Genomic DNA, 24954 nt, shown 5'->3' with positions numbered 1-24954 from the left:
AGAGAGAGAAGAAGAGCAAAGAAGAGAGGGAGAGAGAGAGAGAAGAGAGAGAGAGGGGAGAGAAGGACAGAGTGGGAGAGAGAGAGAGAGCAAGAGAGAAAGAAAGAGATGGTGTGTGTGATTTCCTCTCTCTCGCCCCCTTCTCCCCCCTCTGACAGTAAGATGGATGATTGCAATCACAGGAGCCATCAGGGAGACAGAGTGGGGGTCTACGGGCAGTGGGCGGGGGGACCAGGGGAAACCAGCCATCAGATTACCCCCGCACCCTGCTGCCATGGGAACCTCATTCTGTTTATTTGTCTGGGAGAAGGGGGGGGGGGGGGGGGGGAGGAGAGGGAGGGGGGGGGGGGGGGGGGGTGGAGGACGGACGGAGCATTTTCTTCTTCTATTTCTCATCTGACCCTTTGAAGTGATGATGTGTCGGGGGCGGGGTCTGCGGGCGCGGAGGGGGAGGGGGCCTGGAGGGCCGAGGGGATGGTCTACAGTCCATCCTGCGGTGGCCCCACCGCAGGTCACTGGGAGGGTTCTCCAGACCAGTGCCAACGCGGGGGGCTCCCACGGGGGACGGCCGCTGGGCCCTTTGATCCCAGGGGGGGCCGGAGACAGACTTGTGGGGCCCGGACCGCCGATGGGTGGTGAGCAGAGCCAGCTGTTGCTGTGAAAACCAGATTACTGTCTCTAGCCGGGGGGGGGGGGGGGGGGAGGTTATGAATGGCCCAGTAACGGGGGAGAGGGGGGGTGGAACGGGGGAGGACGGGGGGGAGTGAGGGAGGAGGGGGGGTGTGGAGGAGAGGAGGGGGGGTGTGGGGGGGGGGGGGGGGGACAGGGATGCGGTGTGGAGGAGGGGGGAGTGGGGGAGGACGGGGGGGGGAAGAGAGGGTGTGGGGGAGAGGAGGCGGGTGTGGGGGAGACGAGGGGGTGTGTGTGGGGGGAGGAGGGGGGTGAGGGGGTGTGGGTGAGGTCCACACAGAAGGCTCTTTGTAACGCCCGGCCGCTGGTGGTTCAGAGATTCGACCCAAATGATCGGGGACGGAGATTCACGGCCGTCCGGCGACCAGGCAGCACAGCAGCTGTTCCAGCTCGTGCTCTACAACACCTGTACATCCCGACCCGCACGGAGATACATTCAGTTATTCACCTTGTTGCCAAGCAACGGCTCACCTCTGCCCCTGCCGCCGTCGTGCCTGCGGCGGGCGGGCGGCGGCGGCGGCGTTTCCTCCTACAGGAATGTAAACAACGACAACAACAGCCCATCGTTCCGGCGACCGGCCCCTCACGTCCAGAGAGCGAGGCATCGGGGCAGCCTCACTGACAACACATCAAGCGTTCATCGTTACTTAAGTGCTATGTAGTGCACATAATCATCGGCACGCCGCTTTATATTATTCATGTATCTAGTCTTTATTGTTCATGCACACACTCCCTGTGTCTATAACTACCAGGTACTGCGCTGCATAACGACGTTTCTACAGCCTCTCTGGAATGTGATGAGTGCATGCGTTGCTCTGCGTGTCATGAGGAGGGCTGTTTGGGAGGGCCTGTCCTCCCGCGTGACTCGTTAAACCCTTGGACTCCCTCTGTTGTGGTTCTTTGTATTCTGCGGTCATGTCTGACTCACACACAACCCCGGCCTGACAGACCGTCCGCCCCTGAGCCAATCGGACCAAACCCTCTCCCACCTCGTCCTAGCCTTCATCCTCCCATCTCGTCCTCATTCACCCTCCCACCCTACGTCCTAGCCTTTCATCCATTCACCCACCCATCTGGTCCTAGCCCTCACCCTCTCACATCTGGTCCTAGCCCTCACCCTCTCACATCTGGTCCTAGCCCTCACCCTCTCACATCTGGTCCTAGCCCTCCCCCTCTTACATCTGGTCCTAGCCCTTCATCCATTCACCCTCCCGCCGGCCCCCTGTGTGTGGTGGTGTCTGGACGGGCCTGACACGCTGCTCTCTGTGAGGAGCAGAGTACAGGCGGGTGCTGGTGGCCGGGCGCAGCAGCAGAGGGATTGGATTTCAGTGAATCCTGAACAACAGCAGACTGCCCCATTGAAGGAGGAGCAGTCCATTCTCTGAGTGAACAACACACACACACACACACACACTAGGACCTGATAAACTACCTGAAAACGCTGATACGTTACAATGAACCGAGCAGGACTGGTTACTGATGAAGTGAACTTTAGGTTTCTCTGTAGAATGATTAGCAACAGCATCATAACCAGTAGTTCATTACCAAGAGAAATGCAATATTCATTAACTTGGTTTTTACCTCAGTTATACACAACAGAATACTCAGGCATTCAGACGATGGCATGTTCCCATGTTAGTGACGTTCACATTACACAATAATATAAACTGTAAGAACTGTAGGAGCCAATTCCTTTGCTTTCATCAAGTGTTTGTTTTCAGTGTTGTGTGTGAGTGTTTGTGTTTTGATGATTGATTGATGATTGATTCATTGATTGGAAAGGACCTGAGGCCCTGGGGTGGAGCTGGTTGGAACAGCACACTGTTTTAGACCTTGCTTGTCTTGATCTGTCTTGTGTTTTCATTTGCAACAATAATCTTTACTTTGAATATTTGTTTGAATGAGCATTGGAATCAGACATAAATAAATGAAGATACTTTATTTTGCATATCATCTGGACATTCACTTTTTCTACTATAGCCTCCACCCAGTCAGCCCCAGAGCGATCTACACCAGGAACAACCATGGACATCGTAGTCCCAAGAAATAAGAACCATTGGTTTGAGGTCCAACCTGTCAGTGATCAATAAGGCCCTGTTCACCTCTGATTGGTTGTAAAGTCTGCCGCTGAATGCTGTCGTGCTGACGTCCGCGTGATGGGACGATGGAAGTCAAGCGAACACATGACGGATGTTTTGAAAGGAGGGAAAGGTTCTCCTGAATAACAATAATAACAACCACACACACACACACACACACACACACACACACACATAACATAACATGGTTGTATCAAATATTTGAAATCATTGAATGTCATTCAGTCATACCTTAAATAATAATACCTTAACCTTACTTAATACTAATACTAATACTTAATACTAATGATCATATTGCACACTGGCTTACAACAAACCCTGATGGATGATGAGAGATGTTTGGAGTGCTTTTCCATCTAACACAGAATGGATCCCATCCAAACAAAAGCTTACAGGACATGCATTACCAAATATGGTCACCTTATTTGGATAACATGAGTAATAGTTTTACCTCGCTGAGCAAGCACAGTATGATTTACACATGATGCTGATGCAATCTGCTGAGCTACCTGCTCTTGATAGTGAAAATCGGGAACTGGTAGCCATGCATGCTATGCTAACACGTAGCCCCAGCTCGTACAGGAGCTGTAGCTCAGTATCTCCAGCTCTTTGTTCCTCTCTCATCAGGATAGAGATCTGCATTCATTTCAGGCTGTTGGCGGTTTTAACTGCTTATTAGGCCCCAACTGAAAGCCAGACGTATTTAAATAGATCCATGTTCCCCAAGTGCAATCTCACAGCCAGGCCAACTACAATCCCAGAAATACAATAACACGTGTGTGTGTGTGTGTGTGTGTGTTTGTGTGTGTGTGCATGTGCGTGGAGAGCTGCTTCTTCACGCTAACGAGCCGAGCCCGTCGTCGGAGCGCGGCGGCGTGTGGGACTCCAGAGAGCCATCACGCCACCCCCCCCCCCCCCACAGAGGCAACCAGACGCTCTCCGTCTGAGCTGGAGAGCAGCGTTGTGGAACCAGAGGCTTCTGGCTACGCTGGGACGTTAACACAGGGGAGGGGAGGACACGGACTGCGCCGGGCGGCAGTGGTGGCGTTCAGACGGCAGCAGAACCCATTTAATTTAAACAAAAAAAAAAAGCCTCTTTAATAGGCTCGGTACTATCACACACACACACACACACACACACACACACACACACACACACACACACACACACACACACACACACACACACACACACACACACACACACACACACGTTCTGATTCCCTCATTGTGTCCTCCTAGTCGCCCGTCGTCCAATCAGGAGCTGAACCAGCCGGCCAACCGGGTTCTCAACCAGCGGGGCCGGCCAATCAGGAGCCGAACCAGCGGGGCCAGCCAATCAGGAGCTGAACCAGCGGGGCCAATCAGGAGCTGAACCAGCGGGGGCCGGCCAATCAGGAGCTGAACCAGCACCAGCGGGGGGCCGGCCAATCAATCAGGAGCTGAACCAGCGGGCCAGGTGCGGGACCAGGTGGGGACGGCCCCTCAGGTCCCCGACGGCGCTGCAGGCGGCGCAGAAGTGCTCGCCCCAGAAGGCGGGCTGCTGGACCCGGTAGCTCCGCCTCCAGGCCAGGTGGCGCCGCAGCAGGGCGGGGCTGGTGCGCAGCAGCAGCAGGTAGCGGGCCAGCCCGCGCACCGTGGGGAAGTCGTCGGCGTGGATGAAGGCCTCCGGCGGCAGGAAGCGCTCGTAGTTGTCGCGGGGCGGGCCCAGCACCACGGGCACCGCCCCCGCCAGCACGGCGTTCCACAGCTTCTCCGTGATGTAGTCCGTGTGCTGCGAGTTCTCCAGCGCCAGGTAGAACTGGTAGCGCCGCGCCAGCCGCACCACGCCGCCACCGCCGCCGCCGCCGCCCTCGGGGACCGCCCGGCCCGCGCGGCCGAACACGTCCACGCGCACGTGGCGCGCCAGCTGGTAGTAGAAGGCCACGCGCGCCTGGGCCTCCGACCAGTTGCTGATGACCCAGGCCACCAGCCGGGGCCGGTGGGACGAGGGGGTGAGCAGGGCCGCCGGCCGCCCGGTGGGGGGCCCCTGGGTCCGATGGGGGACGGGGACCAGGAACCCGTAGGGCAGGAAGATGTCTGAGTCGCTCCGGTACGTCATGGTGAGGTTGAACACGCCCTCTAACTCCTGCAGTCCCGGCGTGTGCGTGGGAGACTCGAAGTTCATCCAGATCCACTTCTGCGCATGCGGCCGGGGCTCCGTCGGGAGCTGGGTGACGTGGGTGGCGATCTCCCGGTGATGGATGATCACCGCGTCGGCCTCGGAGTACTCGTCCCGGTCTTCCGTCAGGTGGCACCCGCTGATCTCGTAGAGCGCCTGGCAGTCCGGAAGTGTGCGGCTCCGTTCGAAAGGTTGTGCCCATATTAGGAGCGTCACGTCCGGGGGGGGGTTTATTGGGTGTAGGCCTATCGAATAGGCCTACCTGGCTGATAGGATCCGATAGACAAAGTTTTAAACATACCAAAATAACAACGGACGCCACGCAAAGGACGACTAATTGACGTTGCCTTCCAAAAGCAAGTCTACAGTGTCTCTTCAGCTGGGACCAGTTTGTTGTTGATGGGCAGGCCAGTGATTTCCAATTAGCAGCATATTCCATTGAGCCTGTTTAATGGAAAAAAATAATAATAATAAATATATCATTAATTATTACGTGCATCAACACAACGTCATGCGTCAGCCAGGCCAAGTACAATCCCAGAGAGGAACAACTTGGTTGTGTTGCTCAAGGGCAGCAGGGTAGCATGGTGTCCGGTGGTGAAACCCCTCTGGACGCAGGAGAGAGAATCCGTCCTGCCTCAGACAGACCTATCGGCTCCGCTCCTGAACGTCATCATCCGTCGCGGTACAACCGTCTTACCGTACAACACCTTAGTTTACAACTTCTGAGCACTCCGACCGTTCTCCAGCAATGCAAGTCACCTCCTTCATGTTCCCGGTCTCTCGACGTGGCTGCCAGGTCCAGGTCTCCAGTCCCGGTGAATGGGGTCTCTGTGTCGTCCCCCCGTCCCCCCGTCCCCCCACGGTCAGCCCACGGCCCCATGCAGCTCCACGTCGAAATCCGTCAACGTCCTGCCTCATTAGACCGATTCCGCATTCAATATCCTTTTAAATGTGTGCTTTCTTCATGTGACGTTGTGACACCCGAGATCTACATCCTGGAGTTTGCACTGGCAGGCAATTGGCTTTATCACTTATGTGGCCTGGCGCTCCTTACAGAACGCTTAAGCATTAACCTGTTCGAGCGGTTTTTTTCCTTGGTCGTCGAGATTCTAAATCCTTGCCAGCCAGCCGGCTTTGGGTTTCTGCTGAACGCAGTAACGCCGGCCGACCGCCAGGTGCCGCCCTACACCAGCACAACGACGCTCATTGAACCGAGACCAATCTTGAAGCATTTTAAAATGTGTAAGACGACCAGTCAAGCTAATGCACGTCATGGGGCTTTGCATTGACCTAGAAAATCAGCAGAGAAGAAACCCTTTCGAGTGTTGCATTGTCTACATTGCATGTTAGTGACATGTTATATTATACTATTATGTTTGTTTGTTATGACAACAAAAGCGTCAGTGTGTGATTGGGTCTATCATCCGCGGGGAAGACCACAGGAATGTGTCATGGAGGAAAGTTGCATTGCTCTCCTGTGTGAGGAGAGAGGAGGAGGAGGAGGAGGAGACGAAGCAGAGAGCACATGTGTCTCCATGGGATCCCCTCTTTCCATGTCACATCCATTCTCCCTCCTCAATGAAGAAAAGTCCCCTTTGTGTTTCTGTGTGTGTGTGTGTGTGTGTGTGTGTGTGTGTGTGTGTGTGTGTGTCGCTGTGCGTGTGTGCGTGTCTGGCTCTGTGTCTGCGTGTGTGTCTGTGTGCCTGCATGTGGGTCTGTGTGTGTGTGTGTGTGTGTGTGTGTGTGTGTGCGTGTTTGTGTGTGCGTGTCTAGATAGTGAGCCCATAAGGGAGTTTTGTGCGTTCTTTCTGCATTATTTACCCTCCCTCGGATCCAAACAGTTCTATTTTCAGCCCTTCATTTACTACCCTGCCCGGTCCTGCTCAGAGGAGCACAATGTAAGGAGCTTGCCTCTTCTGTTGTGTGTGTGAAAACATCAATACAATCCGTGTGTGCTGTGTTGTGTGTGATTTGAACGGTATCACTGTAGTTAACCCAACGCTAATCGATGCTCCTCACCACCAGGTACTGATGTCTTTGGTAACCAGGCAACCACCAGGTAGCACATGGCTGTACAGCCACAACATAACAACTAACAACATGCTAACTCTAACACCCCTCCCCCCCCCCACACACACACACTCACACACACAACACTATTACTCTGAATAATGATAACGGCCACCATGAGGATTATTATGGTTAACAACAAGACGAATAATCACCGTCATACTCTATTATTGTTATCTTTTTAATGATGCTGTTATTCATAATACTGTAAGTGACACTTCTTTATAACATTAGCAAGGCCAAGTTCAGTGACACAACTGAGACTCGTCCCAGGACTCTTCAGCCCTGGGATGGATGATGCTGGCAGTAGGAGCCTGAACTATCTACCTCTCTACCTCCTTACCTCCTCACCTCTACCTCTCTACCTCCTCACCTCTCTACCTCCTCACCTCTCTACCTCCTTACCTCTCTACCTCCTCACCTCTACCTCTCTACCTCCTTACCTCTCTCTACCTCACTACCTCCTTACCTCTACCTCCTTACCTCTCTACCTCCTTACCTCTCTACCTCCTCACCTCTACCTCTCTACCTCCTTACCTCTACCTCTCTACCTCCACCTCTCTACCTCTCTACCTCCTCACCGCTCTACCTCCTCACCTCTCTACCTCCTCACCTCTCTACCTCCTCACCGCTCTACCTCCTCAACTCTCTACCTCCTCACCTCTCTACCTCCTCACCTCTCTACCTCCTCACCTCCTTACCTCTACCTCTCTACCTCCTCGCCTCTCTACCTCTCCGCTCCAAACCCCGCGGTGGGAGGTCACTGCGGGGGGGGGGGGGGGGGGGGGGGGGGGGGGTAGAAACAAAGTGAAAACATGACATTGGCTTCCTCTTGTGCGAGACCTGAAACACTTTGCCGCGCGCCGGCGCAGGCTGCCGCCCCGGACGCTCTCTTGTTAGCGCAGAGAGCCGTCCTCATCAAACGCACTGAGCCGTGTGGCGGAGCGTGAAGCCACACGCGGCCCGATCAATACCGCAGCACCCCCCGCGTCCCGCCGCGGGCCGTCTGCATCCCCCACCAATCACCCACACGCACCCCACTAAAACAAGATGGGAGAGGACTGTGAAATGAGTAACATCTATAAGGACGAGATGAATACCTTTAACAAGCTGTAAAACACCGCACACCATAAACATCCCTCGCCGGGGCCAGATTTGTGTCTGGTGCTTTGCTGTGTGTGCGTGTGTGTGTGTGTGCGGGTGTGCGGGTGTATGCATGCGTGCATGTGTGTGTGTGTGTGTGCGTGTGTTGAGAAAGCGTTGATGTTTGGGCTGGACCCCCAGTTCTTCACTCATCTTTTCTATTGATTTTCTATTGAGTCCTTTTTTCTTTACTTCCACTCCCAGGCCCGGAGACGGCTCAATCGTACAAAAATAGACGAAAGGGAAAAAAAAACGACAAAAGGTTTTGTAGCAGGAGAGAGAAAGAGGAGGCGAGGAGAGAGGAGAGGCAGGAGGGAGAGCCACAGCGTGAGGAGAGAAATGTGTCAGGGGAGGGGGGGGGAATTAGGCCTGAGAGGGAGCCCTGATCACTGAGGCCCACATTGACCCCTGACCTTGATCTTGAACCCAGGGGTCGGCCCAGGGGTCAAAGGTTGTGTGAAAGTGCGGCGGCGGCGATTCACTCCACCGCCGGGCGCTGGTGATCTTATGCAGCCTCGCGAGCCGTCTGATACCATCAGTGTTGCCCCCAGCCGCGGGCTGCAGGAGCCACACGTTAATGTCTACCCCCCCCCCCCACACACACACACACACACAGAGAGAGAGACACACACGCACACACACAGAGAGACACACACACAGACACACACACAGAGACACAGAGAGAGAGAGAGACATACACACACACACACACACACACACACACACACACAGAGACACAGAGAGACACACACAGACACACATAGACAGAGAGACACACACACACCCACATACAGACTCAGACACGCACACACACACACACACACACACACACACACACACATAGAAAAAGAAAGACACACACACACACACACACAGATACACAAACACCAACACAGATACTGACACACACACAGACACACACACACAAACACACCAACACTGATACTGACACACACACACACACACACACACACACACACCTCTAGGAGGGGGAGGGAGGGGGAGTGGAGGGGGGGGACACTTGACGTCACCAGGGCAGATGTGTTTCGGTGTACGATCAATAAAGTACAGATATTTTGATGGACATGGTACACAAACTTTATTTGCAGTTTTTTATATAGTGTGTGGTTAATGGGACAAACAAAACAGTAAATGATAATAAGGATCATATGATATAAATCATATAAATTATTTTAAGCAAATAGGTAAATATGCGTACACGATTGCTGGATGTAAGTCATAGCGTAAAAAAGTAATTATTAGGGTGTACAAAAGCAAGGCAAATGACAGAAATGTACACTGTTCTTTAAAAATCTTGCTGCTATAGGCTGCAAAGAATGCACTGAATGCATCTGTTTTAATATTAAAATTCTCTGTTTGCAGACAGACGTGCATGTTTAGCCCAAAACAAACGTGATAAAGAAAAGCCCTCGTTGGCCGAAACCACAACGTCAAAGACCCTTCCTTATGCCCCTCCTCCAGCATAACGCTGGAAGAAGAGAACGCACTGAGAGCCATGTCGCCAGCGACATACTTCTAAGCTTCTAAACCTGCATGGAGCTATTATCTCAAACCAGAAATTCTGGTTGGGCTTAATGATAGGTAGCATCCCATATCACCCGGGCGTATAGGACGGTGTAATTAACACTGCAGAGAGGTGAACGAAAAGACACACGCTACATCTTCTCTTCCTGGTTTGTTCCTGGAAAATACAAAGGGCAAGAAATATATTCCATTCATTGGACTGACTCATGGTTATGATGGCATTTGATGGTATAAGAATACACTGGAAACCATGTGGACCATGTTGATGTTATTTTAGTTAGGATTTATAACCATTCCCATCTGTGATTTTTTTCATCATGAACATTTAGGTCATTTATTTAGGTCACAAATAAGTACAGCTATTATCAATAGGAATCAGAAAAGCAACAGCTTAAAACAATGTAGTTCAGAAGTCACCGTAGTTCAAGGCACTAAATAACCCACATGTATTCACAAAATGAGCCTCAATTATCTACGGTAAATCCCCGTGATGTTTTTCGCAGATATTATTGAAGTGTAATGGTTTGTGAAATGATGTACAATTCAAATAATCGGTAAATATAAAGAGACCAAAAAAGTCTAATTATGTAAAATTAGTATTAATACTTGAGGAAAAGCTTTGACTGGGATCAAAGATTAAAAAAGCACAGACCATTTTATTACCAACAACCACAATGAATTAAGAAAACAAGAAAATCAATAGTCAGTTAATAGTCAGTAGTGTTGATTAGGTTTGCGATCATAGTCGAAGGCGTAATTGTGTAAGTGTAACTACTTTATCTTATCATAATTAGATAATCTGATAACACATATCTAATATGAAGGTAGCCTGCTTTTAGGCTTATTCAAAATACCGTCACATCCTTCATATAAAATCCACCCCATCTTTTACCAATTATCCACTGGTCAGTCCGGAGGTTCAGTTTCACTCTCTCGCCGCTACGTTCAGCGTGGTGGTGGAACAGCTCTATGCTCTCCTTTCTTCTAAAATATGAATCATAAATTATAACGCTTGGACACTTCATATCAGCATTTTTATAACGCATCAAAAAGTAGATATAACCGCATCGCATATATTTAGATATGCTTAACGAGCGACAGAAATACATTGATTACCGATTCTACCTGCAATGGTGAACGGTGACCTAATGCTATTAAAAAAACGTTACGCCGTGAAGTCAATAGTCCCATTCGATAACTCCGGTCCGTGGATCCGCCCGTTCGCCCCCAGCGCCGCCCGGCAGATCCGCTCCGGGTTTTCCCCGCCGCCCAACGCTTTCCCCTGAACTCCAACCCTCGCGCTCTATCAGCATCTCACTCCTGTCTCAATATGTCTCAAGATGGCGGCCAACGCAGGATCGATGTTTCAATATTGGAAGCGTTTTGACTTACAGCAACTACAGGTCAGTGGTTCTCCTTCACGTCGTTCGCCCCCGGTGCGGTCCGCTCGTCCGCTCCGCGCCGAAGTTGGTGCGGGTTGTTTCGGCGGTGGTTCTGCGGGTGTTTTGGGGGAGAATCGGAGCGCCGCTCTCGCATTGATGAAAGTGGCTCTCCGGCTGATCAGGAATTGATCCTCTTTGTTCAATCCGCATCGATCGGACCCCGCGACCGGCTCCCGGGCGACGCCGCGGGGACGCGCACGGACGCGGTTCACGCTGTTTTTTTTTAAACGTTTCTCAATATATTTAGGTAAATAACATCTTGTCCAACTTTAGGGGAAGCGGAGCCGTAGTTAGCGCGACGCTTTAGCGGCGTACGGTGGGTGATCCGGCGGGGAGAAGTGCGACGCGTCCCGGCGGCGCCGTGGCGGTGACACCGCGGGGACAGCGCGCACCGCCGCGGCGGGGGTTTTATACTGTCACACGGGCAAGTTTAGCGACAGCGAAACGAATATATTGACCCGCTAGTTCGCCTTTTTTTTGGCATTGGAATAGTTTGTATTCCGCCGGGCAGTGGGGTTTAATGGCTCATCAACAGCGCCGTGTCTCGGTGGTCCCTCTCCGGCAGCGGTGCCCTGACCGACCGCACGCCGCGGAGGGGCTCCGACCGACGGGGCCGCGGCGTCCGTCCGGGGGAGCGGACGGGACGGTGGTCCTCGCTGACACACAAAGCTTTTTTTTTTTTAAGACGCACGACCTTCGTGATGGAAGAGGTCCGAGGATCCTCGCACGTCACTCATCCCGGCGTACACGTTGCATGTCCGTAGGACCGCGTCGGTTCAGTAGAGGGGGCAACAAGGAACAGCCTATTCATAACGTGAATATCGCCTGTGTGTGTTGTATTCTGTTTGACCTATTAGGGGGGGAAAATCGACAATGGGGTTATTGTGTTGTTCATGATTTATACCAGGCATACTGAATTTTAATCGCGATGTTGAATATATAAAGCGGTAGCCTAGTTACAGACTAGTAATTGGGATAGAATAGCATTGTGTGTTAGTGTTGTTTGTTCTACTCGTATTTTTTTTTGTAAATTAGCGGGTTGACTTTAATTTAGGGCACATGCCTTAGGAGTGGTAGGACAAAAGACATGGAACAGGTCTTGCGGGCAGTATAGCGCTTCACCTAGGCCTTGGTTCGCTAGTTATTGGTTCTTTTTGGTTCTAGTACTCATGCCTCCTATTCATACATTATGTAAAAATATGGTGCTCTGTATTTCCCCTCCCTCTGTTGCTCAGCCTTACACACACACACACACACACACACACACACACACACACACACACACACACACACACACACACACTGTCCCTTCACCCTGCCCTCAACCAGTTCCCCCGGTCTGAGCGGGTGTGTGTGTGTAGATTTGTCTGAAATCCGTCTTTTTAATAGATTGACTGCCAGAACAGGGAAGGCACTGCCAGCAGCCAGGACATGAAAAATGCATCACATAAGTTTGTGATAAGGCCCTGGGTAATTATGGCAAAGGCCCCTATCACAAGCGATTAGTCAGGACAGTGAATCTGAGCGGGTGCAAAAAGGCTGATGGTTGGCAGGCCTGTCTGCAGGATAGGAATCAGTCGGAGCACTCTCTCTCTCTCTCGCTCTCTCTCTCTCTCTTTCTGTGTGTGTGTACATGTGCACACGAGACAGCGTGTGCAGCGCGGCACAGAACATTCACTGTCTATTATTGATGACATCTTATTTGCTCGCCCTCCCACCGAGAGACTCCTTGAGGGTAGCCTTCAGAGAAGAATCTTCCTTTCTTTCTCTTCCACTTTCCGGGAGAGAATTCAGGCCTTGTATAATATGATCACAGCCTTGGAACAGGGACATGGACAATTTCAATCAAGTTTTGTGTGTTGTCGTTATCGGGTTATACGCCTGCTGCGTGTATTCTGTTTAAAGTCAAACAAAATGTGTCACGGAACAATTTTAAATTTTCACAATCATAAGAATGTTAGCACGACCTCTAGGTCTAATGTCAATATCTGTAGGCCAAATGTGGCGTCTATTTATTGGCTTGTGTTCAGAAAGAGTGCTTGTTATTATTAAAATCTTATTTGACTAGCATTTTCTATTCCACCCCAAGAAACCAGCGAGATGGTTGCCTCTTTGAAACGGCACATTGAGCCGGTAACTTGTCCTCTGTTTGTTTTGCACCGTTCAAAACCCAAATGGGAGCGAGAGGGATGCTTTTAGCAAGGTCTCACTCGATGGAAAATGGATCAGAGATCCAGAGATGACGGCAGGGTGACGGTGAATTACAGATGGAGGAGGTTTTAAGGCCTGTAATCCCTTGCCGTCCATTACAGAGTTGACTTTCTTTAGAACGGATCATCACTCTGAACCCTCCTGTTTCCCCCCGTTGTCTTTGACCTAGTGCCGCGTGTTTTTCTGTCAAGTCGATGATTGTGGTTTATTAAGGCTGGGCTTCACTGGACCTTTGATGTTCTTGGCAAGGGGCCATTCCTGTTATGCCCTGCTCCCAAATGAGGTCTGATGATCTGCATCTCACCTATAAGTGTTTCCTGGAGCCAGTGGGCCCGTTTAGAAAAGCATCCACCATTTCCGTAGACATAGTGTCCGAACTCTCCAAACTAATCTAGAAGTAGTTTTGTTGCTCCACGCCGTAATGAGTAAATTTAGGAAGGGTTCTGTAAGCGGATCCCAGACCTTGGGTTAGCGGCGATCAGAGTGCTTTAAATCTCTCAACGGCTGGCCTGTTGTTGTCTGCAGGAGTTTTGGAGGTAATTTATGAGTCGGTTGTCTGGACTCACTGGTGCGATATTTTTACCCCCACTGTTGCTGCACAGACTAGGAGAGTATAGAGGGAAGGGGGCATCACGTCATGGTTTTACTGTAGCCAGCCGCTTCTCTGCCCAGTGACAAAATCTGGCACAAGGACTGAGGTTTCACTGTGTGTCGGTGGGAGGTGAGCGAGTCGCGGGCGTGAGTCAGTGGGGACGGGAGCACGTCAGGTCTCCGGTCCGTCTCGAGTGCCTCTCGGCGGAGCGTGACCTATGTGGCGCAGCGCTAGCACAAGGCTTTTAAAGAATCGTCTGGACATCTTTTGGGTGCAAAGTCCGCACTGGTTAATGTGGAAACGTACGGAGCGCATAATCTCAGAAGTGAAGCAGCGGCTTGTAGACGAGGAGCCCAGTGCGATGGGTTTGTGTCGGGCCGGGTGCCAACCAGTGGGTCTCCTTATGTCACTGGTCAGGCTGCTTCAGGTGGAGCTCCTCACTCTGCTGGCCTGTGAAGGCTGGGTCCAACACAACAAATGCAATATTGATGTCCATGAGTAGTAGGATTTTTGAAGTTGTTTTTGTTATTTTATTGCAGGACTGCAATATTTGTCTTTTTAATACCATGGTTTTATTGGATTTTAAATCATTTTAGGGTTTTTACTTTTTAAGGGTTAGGGCATTATTTCATTGCAGCTGTAATTGTACTTTTCTATGCTATAAATATTCAGCAAAATAAGTTTTTAATCAATATTATGATGCCCTATTTAACAAATAAGGGACAATTATGTCCTTGCGTCATGTTATTATTTTAGACTCCAAGCTGTGCACGATGGGTAACTCATTAGTCAATATATTATTTCCTGTAACTGTTCGATAGTTCCTCTTGAACAAATAAAATCCATGACGGTGCAAAAGACAGAGGAAGTCTTTATTTAATCATTATCTCAAGGAAGGATGCTGATGTATTTACTCTCCTCAAAACTGTCTATAAAACAGTAATAAACATGATAGGACTCATTTGTTTTTAGCATGTGCTAGGCCGACACTTTAGCAATGTCAGTGTTTGCATATCAACGGGTAACCGGTCATCCGTCCTCCAGTCTAACCCCACAATGGCCATATCTGTTGGCTGGGTTTGTCCATCGTGGGCTCCACACTGTTCAGTTGGGCTGACTGGACCACAACGCCTAATTTTAGTTCTGTTTATCTTAATGTGGCGTGACGAAGCCTGGGTCCACCCTATCCCATGTCAGCCTGCGACTCTAGTATCACTGCCTGGTTAGATCATTGACCACAAGTATTGAATTCTAATCGGCCTATCGGTGCGCCTTTTAATGGGCTGGGTATTGAATTATGGTATTGGCATGGGCTGATGTCCCCGGGATTGAATTATGATATTGGTGTACTGCCGGCTAATGGTCTGGGTATTGAATTATGATATGGCTCCCCTATCTGCTAATAGCTCACACTGTGTAATTTCAATGTCAATCATGGCTTGAGTTGCTGGATCCATAGCTGCCCTTTGGGCTCACCCATCAATCACCTCACACAGGAACAGTGTCTCTGTTGTTGAGGGGGCTTCTCTTCCCAACCTTCTCCGAGTGTACTCTTCTCTCTCGATCGCTATTTCGCGCCGGTAATCTGTTCCCTGTGGGACGTTACTTCTCTTACTGCCCTGCTCTGTGAATAGACCAGGGTGGAAAAATGTAATAAAGCATTATGATTCTGCTTTGTAAATACTCAGCTGGTGAAACCAGGTCATGCTGAAGTTGTTCTATGACTCATGAGTGATTTTAGACGGTCCATGTATTTCTTCCCCCCCCCCCCCCCCCCTCCAAATAAACACAGTGTTGGCGGTAATGGGAGTATATGCACCAGTACACAGATGAAACAAAAGGTACATTCACTCACTCGCCCTTGTTTTACGTTCAGCCGAAGGGGAACGCTCCTCTCACGTTTCATTTACACACAACATCGTACATTGTTTACGGCTCCGGCATTAACTTAAGTCATGTTTGATTTGAGCCTAATCTTAGCCAGCTTATATCCCCCCCTCCCCCCCCCCCCCCCCAGTCGTGCGGTTCATATTTATGTTGAGCTAATTCCCATTTTTGATGTCTTAAAAGCAGCTACAGCGGCAGTGGTCTTACTGCCAGCTGACAGTAAATGGATGGGTCTGCCTCTCTTGTCAGGGAAAAATAAAACCCACTATGGGCTGGCCTCAGCAGAAAACTACAGCCGATTATGATGATTCAACTACGCGGTGCGCCCAGGTGTGTGTGTGTGTGTGTGTGTGTGTGTGTGTGTGTGTGTGTGTGTGTGTGTGTGTGTGTGTGTGTGTGTGTGTGTGTGTGTGTGTGTGTGTGTGTGTGTGTGTGTGTGTGTGTGTGTGTGTGTGTGGTACGTGTGTTTGATGGAAGTGTTTTGTAGTCAGTGGAAATGCACCTTTTTGTCGGTTCAGCTTAATCATGTGCAGCTGATAAGTCTGTTTCCTCTTAACAGAGTCTTCTGTTTCAGTTGCTGGAAAGACAAAAACCTAAAAGGAAACCATCCTTTGTGTTTTAATCTTTTCTAATTTGCATTGGTCATATCATTGGCAAAAATGCAAAACTAGACCTATATTTCGGTTGGATTTAAACCGTTGGAAACCACTATCAAGACTCTGCTCCGACTGCCCAGATAAGCCTGGTTAACCTCCCTGTAGCTATCCCACAGCTAGCTTCACGACGCCTCACGCTGGCGGCTACCCTGGAACCACGCGCTTCAGAATATGTTAATGACACGAGGTGTCCTCTGTCGCCACCCTATCCGCTCAGCTGACCTCTGACCCCCGGCAGCTGTCAGACTGGAGCCCCGGTTCAGGGGTTGGTTGACCTCGTAGACCTCCATAAGACCAGGTCTGTCTGGCTGGGCTAACCTCTGAGGCTAACAGCTGATGGCTTCACCATCTGGCCGGCTCTTAATGGGGCTAGCAGCCTTGAACTTGAACTTGCCGCCCGGGCCGCGGACAGAGCGAGAGCAGAGCGAGAGCAGAGCAGACGGCGGCCGTCTGAAGAAACACACAAACAACCGGGAAAAGGTTTCGCTTTGTGGTCCCTCAAAGGAAATGACGTGAACTCTTTTACTTTAAGAGTGCAACAAATATGTCTCCTCACCAGTTTCTGCCTTTTTTTTTTAAATAGCTTTCAAACTCTCGGAAAGGGCAAAGGTAAAAAGTCTCCACACAGAATAAAACTTACTATATCCTTAACATCCTAGAAGCTTTTACCTTGGGTCTTCTGGCCTTGGCTGTGGTCTATTAATTCGTAATATTTGAAAACTTGGAGTCGCCTTCTGAGAGAGAGGAAAGTGATATGGGCGAGAGGGATATGGGAGAGGGATAGGAGGGAGAGAGAGGCTATCTGTTTAGTAGGCCTGGGCCCATCCGTTGACTGGTGTGTGACCCTGGGTTCAGCCGTATGGTTATTAATAGGCCCAGAGGCCTCCACTTCCACCAGTCCCTCTCTGATCAGCTCCAGATGTGCCATGGGAGACTACACTTTAAGTCGGCCCATCCATGTTTCACAGGCACCACAGAGTGTTGATATGGGCCCGTGAAGAGGCTGATTAAAAAAGGGAGGGAGCCAGCAGAAATACCCTCACAGCAGGAGTTTGTTTTGTGAGTCTTTTGTTTTTTATGCGCGTGTGTGTGTGTGTGTGTCTCTCTTTCCCTATTCATTACACCCGCAGACCTTAAGACTCATGGCATCGCCATGACAACCACAATAACTGCCCATAAAAGCAGCGTGTAAACTGTGGAGTAAGACAAACAAGAGAGGAGCACAGCCTGCTCCTTATCCGCCCCGGCCGGGCTGAATGGCCGCCTTCCTCCGCGCCATAAAACTACCAGAGAGCCAGACTGCAGGAATGCCTGGGAGGCTGCGATGGCTGTCACGACACATGAAAGGATTAGGCTGTGTGCGTTTTATCTCTTCTTTATCTGATGGTAATGGATAAGCCGAGTGTAGCCTATCATCTGACGCCGCAGCCCCGGGTTTGATGTTTTAGGAGGGAGCGCTGGCTCGTCGAGTTGACCGCTTTGGTCTATTGATTGCTGTTTGATGGTTTTGATATGTAGGCTGTTTGGAGCAGGTCAAGTCTTTTATGCAGCGAACGCCGCAAATAGCTTTTAGCTGTCCTTCACCCGCTCCTCTCCCCGCTCCATTACTGTAGCGGTCCGTTTAATGTTTGGATCAATCAATAAGCGAGGGAGCCCGGGCGCTTTACACATGCTCCAGCCTCCTCTCCCCGCTGTGCTCATTCGTCTTCCTCCGCTTGTTTCAAGCCCCGCATCACATTCACACCACACAGAATAAATGATATAATTACAAGCCATTACTTAGCCTAACACAAGCTAATTATTCTGTCATTACTGTTAGGATTAGCTATGCTCATTCTCCCTCTTTACTCTCTCTCTGCGCATTTGTAAGGAGAGAGAAAAGCAAAAAAAAAAATAGAGACTGATGCACGAGCAGGCAGCAAGACGGGGAGATGTTGGTCCCGCAGACCGTGTGTGATTCGGTGTAGTCCCGGGTCACCCGGTTCCTTCTGGAGGCGAGCGGCGCCGCGAGATCCATTCAGCAGCGGAGCTTTAATGGAGAGCACCGCGATCCGCTAAGTGAAACGCCGGTTCACAACTCTTTTCTATGTGGGATGTATTTTTAGCATTCTGTGGATTATTATATATTTTTTCTAGAGCGCCACACAGTTGATTGTATTGTGTCCTCACAACCAGGCCTCAAGGGGGGGGGGGCACTTAGTGCACGGGCTGATGGGAACAAGGATGCTAACAATGAGACGCGGTGGGTCCGCGCACGCCGCCGCCGCCGCCACCAGCGCTGCGCTAACCACTCTCACAGAGCCCTGTTAGCGAAGGCGCTCGGAACCAGAACCCCGACTGTATATCTGAAGGTGGCAGTCGGGAAGCACAGCCCTCCAGAATCAAACGTTGCGCTAACCTAATGGGAGCCAATCAAACGGCTGCAACAGCAGCAGTACTAGCAGGGCTTTGAACAGGGCCCCATTGTCTGGGATACAAAGCATATCTAGGCCGCGCAGGCTAGCCGCTATAGGTTAGACAATAAGTGGTCATTTGTTCATCCTGCTCGTGCCGGCCTCTTGGCAACCCGTGGCTTTTCCTGTGAATATTTGATCCTGTGCTGTTGGCTTTATTATCTCTAGCGGATGCTGTGACGTGTGGTTTATGATGTGATGTACGATGCGGCCCCTGGAGTCCATTGGAGCCCGGCTGGAGGGGACTAGAGGGCTCTCCACCCTTCCTCCAGACTTGATAAATCCCCATTGCCCCTCTCCATGATCGCAGTTTCCATTTTTTAACCCCATATCTGTGCTCTCATCCTCTTCGCAATCTTCTCTCGGTGGCACGGAATGGCTTCTCGCTGGAGTGGAGGCATTAATTCAGGGTGGAGAGGTGTGATATTCTCCCCCCGCCCCCCCTCTCTCTCCCTCCCCCGTCCTCCCTCTCTCCCGCTCTCTGTTTGTAATGCGTGGCCTTTATCGTGGCTGAAACAGCTCACTACCCTCTGATCCTATCTCAGATCTCAATATCCCAGCCGTTCCACCCTGTAAACGCAGGGATGAAGAATCTTGCCCTTTCACCAATGCATTACACTCCCCCTATCACACATACACACACACGCACACGCGCACATACACACACAAACACACCAGCGTAGCGGCATGCAGTCTCTTCCTTCCTCCACCCCCCCGCCCCCCACCACCACATAACACCGCCCTCCATGACACCCGGCCTCCAGCTACATCTGCCCACACCCAACGAGACGCTGCAGCCAGATCTGCAACTTCCTGCGGGCCGGTGTCTTTTGCGGTCTCATTATGTTTGTGTTGGAGCCGTCGGAGAGCCGGAGACGATAGGTCAGGAGGAATAATGAAGCGCCGGGGCCGAGCTTCAGGGGCTCGGGGGCCGGGAGGCCGGCCAGATAAAACAACAACCAATCTCTCACCAGAGGACCTGGATCGATGGGAGCGGGAGCGGAGAGTAAAAAGGGTGTTTTTGATCCGGGCTTCAGTCAGTGATGTGAGTCAGTGAGGTGCGTCCTGACAGCTCCAGTGCTGTTAGGAGATATGGATCTGCGGGCTGGGGCTTTCTCTCTTTTTTTTTTTCTTTCTTCAAGGAACAAAATGCTCTGGGACCACAACTGTCTTGTTAAACTACAAAGGATGGTGGGCGGACACACACACACACACACACACACACACACACACACACACACACACACACACACACACACACACACACACACACACACACACACACACACACACACACACACACACACACACACACACGATACGCATGCACACGGACACAAACAAAAGACACACAAACCTGCATTCACACACAGGAGCAAAACACGCGCACACAAATCCATCAAAAACACACACACAACGACCGAGAACAGACGCGGGCTGCGCTGTGTGTGCTCGCGGCGGCGGCGGCGGGGTAGAGAGAAGGTTACGGTGGTGCAGCGTGGGAGAGCGTGGAGACCGAGGTTCGGTGGCATGTGATTTCCTTTGCAGCAACACGGTGTGGTTTTGTTTGTCGAGTGTCGCCGCGGCTCCTGCTCGTCGAGAGGCAGGCGGGATGCTCGCCTGTTCTCCGGGCGGCGGTGGCGGCTGCTACTGCTGCTGTTGCTGCTGCTGCTGCTGCTGCTGCTGCTGCTGCTGTTGTGTTTGAGGGGGCGTGCCTGTGATCTGTGATCATGTAGCGTGTCATTGTAGCGAGCGTGGCTGTCGCTTCTGAGTGAGCCCCCCCCCCCCCCCCCCCAAGCCTTCCGACACAGTATGCACACACGCGCCTGCGGGATCCCGCTGGGGCCCCCCCCCCAGCCTGAGCAGCCTGTAGAGGGCTTCACTGTGCCTGTCCCTGTCCTCCTACCTGGCTGCTCAGGTACCTGGCTGCCTGTCCTCGTACCTCAGTACCCAGCTGCTCAGCTACCTGGCTGCCTGTCTGTTCTGTTCAGGCTGGGGGTGGGCGAGGGGGGGCGGGGGATGTGGTATGCTGAAGGTAGGCCTTGTAGGATGCAGATAAGCTACCCAGACGTCTTCAGTGTTTATTGTCATAACCACATAACGGCTCCAGACTTGCCAAGAGATAATGGGAGCGCGATTGGGTTGTGTGCCCTCTGTGGGGAGAGGGGGGGGGGGGGGGGGGGGGCACAGAACGTCACCTCTCAGACATCCTCTGTGGTCGGCAGTCAGAGACGCAGCCCATTATGTAGCAACAACGTAGGTGTGGTTTACACCCCCAGCCCTCCGCCCGCAGCGCGTTTAAGTGGCGTCCTAACCGTCGCGGCTTTAAACATTTTTCTCGTCTGTCTCTCTCGGCGTGCCACGTCGGAGCGTCGTTGCCGCCGCAGCAGCTGCGTTCCGCCGCCGAGCCGTCGCGCGTCGGGAACAGTCGCCAGGCTCCTCGATCCGACGGCGCTCCCATTAGTCATCCTCCCGGCACGGGGGGAGCATCGGGAGAGGCGTTGGAATTAGCGGGGCCTCCCTCCTGCGCTGTGCTGCGCCACCGCCGCCGCAGCGACCCCATTTTGTGTGGGATCCCGTGTCCTCTGCGGGCTGCTGGTCACCTTGGCCGCGCGGAGGACTTATCAGATCAGATCAGCCGTGCGCTGTGTGTGTGTGTGTGTGTGTGTGCACACAACAAAACTTTTGTTGTCATTCCTCCAGACTTATCAGTCTGTGCATCGCCCGGGCAACGGGAATTCCACAGCGTCGTGAGGGCTCAATTACGGCTCTCTTCTGTCTCGCTCGTTATCGCAGCTGATCCGTGGTCGATACGATCATCGGAATAAGCAGACGCGCCTGATTGGTGCGTCCCTCTTTAACGAATCAATCTTCCTGTATCTTCACCTGTGGCTCATTAGAGTAATTAGAATGAATTAGTCAGTGAGTGGGTCCCGCTACGCTCGCACAGGAGGGGAAGGATACGATAGACGCACACACACACCTCCGTTATGAATGTTTGATTCGGTGTGTGTGTTCGGTTCAGCGGGGGAGAAACGTTGTTCTGCCTCATGCATTTACGACAACACGTCAAACATGCATGAGTCATATCTTCCTACCTTGGATCAACCTACTTTTCCCCGGCGACTTCCCCTGCGAACCGATTGCCGTCTGACGTTGTGTGCCGAGTCTCCCCCCGAGGAGCAGGGAAAGTTAACAAGTTAAGTGCAGTGTTTGACCCCAGAAAACTCTGGCCTTGTCTTCACTTCATCATTCAAAAGTGCTGACCCCTGTGATTATCTGAGCTGTCAACGCTTTGGTAGATCACACGGGCCTCTGCTGCAAAGCTTTGGAACGCTGGGAGAATCAGAATGATAGGGAAGCAAAAGTAAAAGCTAGTGGGGAAATGGTTAAGTTACATCGAGACGTCTGCGAGTTCACCTCTTTGCCGTGCTGCATATCTTTAATTACTTAAACCAGAGTTTATCACAATCTCGCTGTCCTTGCAAGAGACACAGACACAATCCGCCGTTGGTGGACGAGGGCCAAGCCAGCTCAAGGATGTTGGAACCCGTGTCTATAGACGTGTTTCTATCAGGGCCTAGGGCTTCTCATTCACTCTCGGATGTACACCCCGGAGGCAGGTTTGATTCTTATCGTAGGAGAGGTGTATCTTGCCAACTGCCTCTACCTGAACACTGCATGAAGAGCGTAGCTGTAGCTACTAGGCAGGTCCTGTGCATGTGCTTGCATCTCGTGTGCAGCCATGAATGAGCGCTTGCCTGTGTGGGCCGGTGTGCAGGCGACTCCTTGGCCACGGAGTCAATGTAGGGAGTCTCTGGGGATGCTTGGCAATCTGCTCCAGTAGTGTTTACAGCTGACCAGACGACCAGATGAACCAGGGCAGGGACTGCTGCTGGGGGCCGGGCCAGCCGAGCGGGGCACAGTGGGGACAGGCTGTCACACAGACATTGCAGACCCACTGCCTGGTGGTGGGGGTGCGGAGCTGTGCCTTCCACTGGGAGACACGCCACTCAGCCTCCATGCTGGACAAGCTATCAATTGAATCGATTGTCCTTTGAAGGCAGAGCCTACGTACACATCTAAGGTATTGATCACCAGGGCTTGTCAGATCTCACATGTTCATAGGATGAGATGTTCGTAAAAAGACGATAACAACTGGACTGGAGGGGGGGGGGGCTGGATTGGAGATAGCAGATGCATCGGCAAACGAGCAGCTGTTTTGTTAGTTAACAGAACGTCTGAGAGCTCTTGCGGTGTGTTGCATCAACGGTTTGCGTCATCGCCTTCACCGTGCAAAATCACACACCCCGAATTTATCGTCACGTCAAACTTATTCCCGAATAGTCTTTCTCCGAGTAAGCACTTATTTTGTTCTTCGGCGCACCTCAGACAGAGCAGGACGCGTCGCCCGAAATAGGGTTTGAGAGTGAAATCAGTAAATGTAATTGGATTAGAATGTGGGAGGGGCCGGGTCCCACGTCTGACTTCACTAACGGCCTCGGCAGCTGCTGAGTGGCCGCCGGCACCCGGGCGCCACGGCAACCCTCGCTGGGACCGCCCCCCGCAAGATGGCCTCTTCTGAACCGTCTCTAGCCTCTGGATCAGTTAAAGACGTTCCCATACCATTTCTTTTTTTTTTTCCTTCCCGATACCGATTTCAGAATCCTGAACTTGATTATCGGCCGATACTGAGTATATACCGATACAGCATCCGGCATTGTCACTGCTAACAGCACTTGTTCTTATTGAAGGGTTCTCTTACGATGCACTGTATAGTTGGTTCACTTAACTGTCGACAAAGAAAAAAAAAATTCTGAACCAAATCATTTACATTTGTGATCTATAATTATAATAATACATTTGTGTAGGGTTAGACACGTAGGTCGGAGATGACGTGTTTCCCATTCCGACTTTCCACCTCCGTTCCTTAAGGAACGCAGCGTAACACTGCAGTGTCTGTGATGTTCTCTGACTGTGCGGTAAAGGTATGTAGGCATGTAGTAGTCATGTGATACTACTACACTACTACAGTATCGAGGAGGAGGAATTTCCCATACCGGTATCGGTATCGGAACAGCTCTAACCGCGGGGCGTCCTGTATGACTGCAGGGTGGCCTGCCACCCCACCGACCATGGTTTTCCTGTTCCTCTAATCCTTAAACGGAACGAGATCACACTTGGGGAATTCTGAGTCAAGTCTGTTTGGGAGGAGAGGGGGAATGTTGTCTCATTAGTTCTTGATCACACCATTTCTAAGGAGGGTGTGTGTGTGTGTGTGTGTGTGTGTGTGTGTGTGTGTGTGTGTGTGTGTGTGTGTGTGTGTGTGTGTGTGTGTGTGTGTGTGTGTGTGTGTGTGTGTGTGTGTGTGTGTGTGTGTGAGTTTGTCGGGGAAGCATGCTTTCATTGGTGTGTTCTGGGACCTTGTTGGGTATACTGAGCCCACGAGGGCCCCTGCGGTTATGTGTGTATTAAATGATTAGTGCGTTAGTTAGCATAACGGGCCTTCAGCAGTATTTAATCACTCTCGGGGGGGGGGGGGGGGCTCTCAGGGGGCTGATGATGGGAGGGGGGGGGCAGGAGGGTACGCTAGAAGAGGGGATGATGGCACGGAAGGGTTGGAAGTGATCTGAAGAGACGAACCGGGGAATCATGGGGGGCGGGGGGGGTGGATGAGCACACTGATGGAATGTACACACACACACACACACACACACACACACACACACACACACACACACACACACACACACACACACACACACACACACACACACACACACACACACACACACACACACACACACTCTGCAGTGAGACGCAGTCTCTACAAGTCCTGGATGTCTTGTTAATGTCAGCACTTGGCACGTTGTCCGGAACGTATCCCATAATCGTCTATTAATAACAATCGGAAAATGGATTGATGTAAAGATGGCCCGGGCCTTGACAACACACTGTTGTTGTTGTTGTTGTTCTAATGGATAACGGTCGTATTACGTGTG

The 24954-nt window shown here is 51.5% G+C and overlaps 2 protein-coding genes across 2 annotated transcripts in view; one reads left to right on the top strand and one right to left on the bottom strand.

The window, feature by feature from the left end:
- Window positions 1-4224: 4224 nt before the first annotated feature.
- Window positions 4225-5833, bottom strand: LOC311341607 (alpha-(1,3)-fucosyltransferase 4-like; the record flags this gene model as incomplete). Its single annotated transcript, XM_084466423.1, is given in 3 exon segments — window positions 4225-5182; window positions 5184-5394; window positions 5713-5833. Coding segments are annotated over 3 exon segments (1290 nt in total).
- A 4801-nt stretch (window positions 5834-10634) lies between these two features.
- The window catches only part of LOC311341801 (protein CASP-like), a 32024-nt gene continuing 17704 nt past the window's right edge, over window positions 10635-24954 (top strand). The window contains exon 1 of the mRNA XM_084466612.1: window positions 10635-11114. Within this exon, the coding sequence (XP_084322738.1) occupies window positions 11052-11114 (63 nt within the window). The 5' untranslated portion in view covers window positions 10635-11051. The remainder of the gene's footprint in view (window positions 11115-24954) is intronic.

Source organism: Micromesistius poutassou (assembly GCF_964030765.1).
Source record: "Micromesistius poutassou genome assembly, chromosome: 4".
NCBI lineage: Eukaryota > Metazoa > Chordata > Actinopteri > Gadiformes > Gadidae > Micromesistius > Micromesistius poutassou.
The sequence above is the reverse complement of the archived record's forward strand: the minus strand, read 5'-3'. Positions and strand labels throughout refer to the sequence as shown.